Source organism: Pan paniscus, chromosome 2, assembly GCF_029289425.2.
Source record: "Pan paniscus chromosome 2, NHGRI_mPanPan1-v2.0_pri, whole genome shotgun sequence".
NCBI classification, from domain to species: Eukaryota; Metazoa; Chordata; class Mammalia; order Primates; family Hominidae; genus Pan; species Pan paniscus.
The window spans coordinates 193,561,568-193,567,567 of NC_085926.1; the positions used below are offsets into that span (position 1 = coordinate 193,561,568).

Below are 6,000 nucleotides of genomic sequence, written 5' to 3' on the forward strand. Positions count from 1 at the left end.
TGTTGTAGTTTGAGGGTCATACAGCTGAAGATTCAGGGAGGAGCTGCTCGTGTATTTTTAGGGTCATGCAGCTGCAGACCCGGAGAGGAGCTGATGTTAAAGATTGAGGGTCATGCAGCTGAAGACTCTGGGAGGAGCTGACGTTCTAATTTGAGGTCCCTACAGGTGGACACCGAGAGAGGAGCTTATGTTCTAGATTGAGGGTCATGCAGCAGAAGACTCGGGGAAGAGCTGAGGTTGTAGTTTGAGGGTCGTGCAGCTGGAGAACCAGACAGGAGCTGATGTTCTAGATTGAGCGTCGTGCAGCTGAAGACTCGGGGAGGAGCTGATGTTGTTCATTTTGAGGGTGTTTCAGCTGGAGACTCAGGGAGGAGCTGACGTTCTAGATTGAGGGTCTTGCAGCTGCAGACCCGTAGAGGAACTGACATTTTAGATTGAGGGTCACGCAGCTGAAGACTTGGGGAGAAGCTGATGTTCTAACTTGAGGGTTGTGCAGCTGAGGACTCGGGGAGGAGCTGATGTTGACGGCTGTGCAGCTGGAGATCCGGCGGGGAGCTGATGTTCCAGTTTGAGGGCCGGGGAGCTGATGTTCCAGTTTGATGGCCGTGCACCTGGAGACCCAGGGAGGAACATCAAACTGGAACATCTGCTCCCCGCAGTGCCTCCAGCTGCATGGCTCCCAAACTGGAACATCAGTTCCCACCCGGGTCTCCAGCTGCACAGCCCTCAAACTGCAACATCGGCTACCCCCGAGTCTCCAGCTGCACGGCCCTCAAACTGGAACATCAGCTCCCCACTGGGTCTCCAGCTTCACGGCCCTCAAATTGGAACTTCAGCTCCCCACCGGGTATCCAGCTGCATGGCCCTCAAACTGGAACTTCAGCTCCCCACCGGGTATCCAGCTGCATGGCCCTCAGACTGGAACATCAGCTCCCTGCCGGGTCTCCAGCTGCACGGCCCTCAGACTGGAACATCAGCTCCCCACCGGGTCTCCAGCTGCACGGCCCTCAAACTGGAATAGTTTGAACCCAGTGGGGAGCTGATATTCCAGTTTGAGGGCCGTGCAGCTGGAGACCCAGCAGGGAGCTGATGTTCCGGTTGTAGGGCTGTGCAGCCGGAGACCCGGGGGGAAGCTGATGTTCCAGTTGTAGGGCCGTGCTGCTGGAGACCCAGGGGTGGAGCTGATGTTCCAGTTTGAGGGCCGTGCAGTTGATGACCCGGCGGGGAGCTGATGTTCAAGTTTGAGGTCTGTGCAGCTGGAGACCCGCGGGGAAGCTGATGTTCCAGTTTGATGGCCATGCAGCTGGAGACTCTGATGGGAGCTGATGTTGCAATTTGAGGGCCATGCAGCTGGAGACCTGGCGGGGAGGTGATGTTCCAGTTTGAGGGCCATGCAGCTGGTGACCTGGCAGGGAGCTGATGTTCCAGTTTGAGGACCGTGCTCCTGGAGACCTAGCGGGGAGCTGATGTTCCAATTTGAGGGCCGTGCAGCTGGAGACCCGGCGGGGAACTGATGTTCCAGTTTGAGGGCCGTGCATCTGGAGACCTGGGCAGGGAGCTGATGTTCCAGTTTAAGGCCATGCAGCTGTATACCCGGGGGGAACTGATGTTGCAGTTTGAGGGCCGTGCATCTGGAGACCCGGTGGGGAGCCAGTGTTGCAGGTTGAGGGCCGTGCAGCTGGAGACCCTGTGGGGAGCTGATGTTCCTGTTTGAGAGCCGTGCAGCTGGAGACCTGGTGGGGAGCTGATGTTCCAGTATGAGGGCCGTGCAGCTGGAGACCTGGTGGGGAGCTGATGTTCCAGTTTGAGGGCCGTGCACCTGGAGATCCGGCAGGGAGCTGATGTTCCAGTTTGAGGGCCGTGCACCTGGAGACCCGGCAGGGAGCTGATGTTCCAGTTTGAGGGCTGTGCAGCTGGATACCGGGGGTTGAGCTGATGTTCCAGTTTGAGGGCCATGCATCTGGAGACCCAGTGGGTAGCCAGTGTTGCAGGTTGAGGGCTGTGGAGCTGGAGACCCGGGTTGGGGGGAGCTGATGTTCCAGGTTGAGGGCCGTGCTGCTGGAGACCCAGCGGGGAGCTGATGTTGCAGTTTGAGGCGGTGCAGCTGGACACGCAGGGGGGAAGTGATGTTGCAATTTGAGGGCTGTGCAGCTGGAGACCCTGTGGGGAGCTGATGTTCCTGTTTGAGGGTCTCGGAGCTGATGTTCCAGTTTAAGGCCATGCAGCTGGAGACCCGGTGGGGAGCCGATGTTCCAGTTTGAGGGCCATGCATCTGGAGACCCGGTGGGGAGCTGATGTTGCAGTTTGAGGGCCGTTCATCTGGAGACCCAGTGGGGAGCTGATGTTGCAGGTTGAGGGCTGTGCACCTGGAGCCCCGGGGTGGAGCTTATATTCCAGTTTGAGGGCCGTGCAGCTGGCGATCTGGTGGGGAGCTGATGTTCCAGTTTGAGGGCCATGCAGCTGGAGACCTGGCAGGGAGCTCATGTTCCAGTTTGCAGGCAGTGCAGCTGGAGACCCGGCGGGGAGCTGATGTTCCAGTTTGAGGGCCCTGCAGCTGGAGACCCGTGGGGATCTGATGTTCCAGTTTGAGGGTGGTGCTGCTGGCGACCCAGGCGGGAGCTGATGTTCTAGTTTTAGGGCCCTACAGCTGGAGACCCGGGGAGGAGCTGACGTTCCCGTTCGAGGGCTGTGCAGGTGGAGACCTGGGGAGGAACTGATGTTGTTCTAATTTGAGTGTGGTGCAGCTGGAGATCCAGGGATGAGATGGTCCTGCGGTTCAAATATGAGGGTCCCGGAGCTGGACTCTACGTGAGGAACCAATGCTGCCTCTGATGTCTTAGGTTGTGGAGCTGGAAACTCGCGGAGGAGCTGGTATTGGTGTTTCTAGTTGAGGGTCGTGGTATTTCCAGGGTTTCACAAAGGCCAGATTTTATTTCAGTTACTCAGAAGAGAAAGAAAATGTCTTCTGAAAGAGGTGAATTCAATCATTACCAATAGAAAAAGTATCCACTGTATTCATCTCTTATACAAACAGAAAAATATAACATTTTCCCCCTTAGAATAATATATATATATATATATATAAAACTTAAGGTTCTATTGTATGTATCCGAACAATAAAATCTGGAAACCAGCATGAAACTGTATTATTCACATGTTAAAATGTTGAAACTATGACCAAAATATGAAAACTGCTGGAGCTATCAGAAAGACACAAGACAAAAAGCTTCTTGCATATGTGTAAACTAAATGTGATAATCTCAAAAAACTGTTCAAAATTATAATTACTTTCCAGTTTAAAAACTTTAATCCTAAATTAAAAAAAAAAAACTATATACAAACCACTGATTTGCCCAGACCAAAGAAAGAAAGAGAAATCAGCGGTAAGGTAAGCAGGACCCAGAGGAGCTGATATTCACAGTTCTTACATGGACAACTCTTTCAGGAATTATCCATAAAGTACTTTATTTTACAACCTGCTTTTCTTATAAAACTAAAGGTGCACTTTTTTACATAAAAGTTTTATACAGTGTTAAAACCAGAACTGTGTGTAAAATACTGCATGTAAATGTTTCTAAATAATCTTGTTCCATTGGTTCACCGGTGACTTCTGTGGCTTTGTCATCATTATCCATGGATGATTCTGAAAGAATCTCTCCAGTTTTACTGGAATTGGATCCTACTAATTCTTCTGTTTCACGGCAGTCAGAAGAACCACTACTTTCAGGGCCTTCGTTTTCTCTACCTTCAGAATGTAGTAAATCTTTCTCAGCTTGAGACACATCAGATTCCTCCATTTCATTATTTTCCTCAGAAGTCTCTTCATTCACAGTTGAGGCATCATCAGATTCTTTTTCTTGGTTTTTTCTTTCTGGGACCATTTCTCTTGATGTCATAAAAGACTCTAAAAATAAGCAAATGTTGTTGTACTTAAATTTTATATTCAAAATACCTCCACAGTTAAGTTTCGTGAATTCTGATGTTCTGTAGTTCAAATCACATCCCCTGAAATTCAGCAGCAACTGCATACAGGTGGGAGAAAAGCCCAGCGTCGGCATTACAAGGAGTTCCATGATGTACAGTTCTTTCACGAAAACAATGAATGCAAGAATTTGAGGATCTCCTTACTCCTCCCTTTTACAGATGGTCTCTCAATCCCTTCTTTTTCCTCTTCATCTTCTTCATCCTCTTCTGAACACGCTGCCGGGTGCCACGGCTTTCTTTGTCTTTATCATGAGATGAAGGTGATGCTTCTGTTTCTTCTACCATAACTGAAGAAATTTCGCTGCAAGTCGCTTGACTGGCTGTTTCTCCAACTTTGCCTTTTTTGTCAAACCTGAGTCTTTTTACCTCATGCCCCTCAGCTTCCACAGCATCTTCATCTGGATGTTTATTTTTCAAAGGGTTCACTGAGGAAACTTCTGATTCAGATGTCGAAGAGTCACTGTGAGTTTTCTCTTCATTTTGCTGCAAATTTGCCTCTTTGCTGTCTGTGCTCTCAGGCCACCCATTTGTTGTCATGGGGGCTGACAGAGAAACCTTTGGTCGATTAAGTGGCCTGGGTGTCCCAGGCCCATTTATATTAGACCTCTCAGTATAGCTTGGTGCATTTCCAGGAAACATAACACCATTCATTCGATTTAAACTATTGGAATTGTTTTTCTCTGAAGAAGGATAAACACAGCTAACAACCATCACGTTCTTTTCTACTCCTCTGAGAAATTTGTCTGTTCCTGTATACTTTCTCCTTGGATCTGTTAACAATTCACATAATCGCTGAATAGTAAAAGGGATACGGTTAAATCCAGTGACCGTTTTCAGTATTCTTTCCTTTGTTTCATCAAAGGGAATATATTCGACATTAGGGTTGGGAGGACCTCTTGGCGCAGGAGCTGAAGTTCTGAAATCATCCATCACTTTCTCCAGTTTGAAAATAAAATAGCCTTTAAATTGGGACCACGGAATCTGTTTCTCCAGTCTTGGCTACATGACAAAGAAACTGATCCAGGACAGGACAGACTTTCTTTTTCCCCCTCTTCTCAAAGTCTTCCAGCGCCTCCTGGAGCCTCTCGACGTCCATGGCTTCCCGGAGTCCCTCACAGCCTCCGCCTCCCTCCGCGGGTCTCTTGGGGACCGGAACGCCTCCCCCCACCCCCCGACATCCTCCCACTCCCTCGCACACCCTCCAGCACGCAGGCCAAGTGGGGTGGGGGGGAACGAAGGGAGCCAGGGGAAGCGTGTGAGAGAGTGAGACCGACAGAGTGAGCACCTCCCCAAGCCGCTACCACCAGCCCTCCAACATGGCGCCTGGCGCGTCACCCTAAAAAGTTATTTCTTGGAGAAGCGATGGATGACAGAGATTAATCTGAGAGTTACAATTAATGGAGAAACTTAGAACTTACCATTTTTCCTGTGAGGTTTCGGTGCTGATACTTCTATTCTGTGAGTTCTGGCAATTGTGTCCGTTCACCCAGCCTGGTGATGCAGCAGGTGTCACAGAAGGACCCTGTCCCAGCTGGTCCTGCTCCACTGCTAGGATGGTGTGGCCTCTGATCTGTGACCGTGTCTTGAGGGGAGACCAGGCCCTTGATCACAAGCGTATCCATGGTGAGGTTCCGTGGATGGAAGCTCATGAATGTTCCTTCCTGATGTTCATCTGCCACCTTGCTATTGAATGCATCTTGTTTATAACTGTCTTCTACATATTGAATAGAAATAAAGCATTTGTACAGTATGGGTAAGATAAAGAATATTGACACATTGGACACAGAGGACCTGCACCAAGTTTAGGGAGTAGAATCTGAAGAGACATAACTTTGGATGCTCCCTGGAGGCCCTGCCTGAGTCCCAGTCCCTTCCCTTCTCCTACGGAGGGAATCACTTCCTGCTTTCGTCTTTATTATTTGCACACTTTCCTTCATAGTATGTTTCTTTCACCGTGTGTGTACATCCCTAAAAGATATGCCATTTAGTTTTTGAACTTTCTGTTTTCTTTTTGAG

General features: G+C 49.7%; 1 protein-coding gene and 1 pseudogene across 1 annotated transcript; both read right to left on the minus strand.

Moving 5' to 3' along the window:
- Positions 1-1,004: 1,004 nt before the first annotated feature.
- Positions 1,005-2,272, minus strand: LOC117979850 (uncharacterized). The gene is given in 2 exon segments (XM_034957945.2): positions 1,005-1,184; positions 1,187-2,272. Coding segments are annotated over 2 exon segments (1,263 nt in total). The 3' UTR covers positions 1,005-1,007.
- A 1,237-nt stretch (positions 2,273-3,509) lies between these two features.
- LOC117979852 (serine/threonine-protein phosphatase 4 regulatory subunit 2-like) lies at positions 3,510-5,095 on the minus strand (annotated as a pseudogene).
- Between the last annotated feature and the right edge of the window lie 905 nt (positions 5,096-6,000).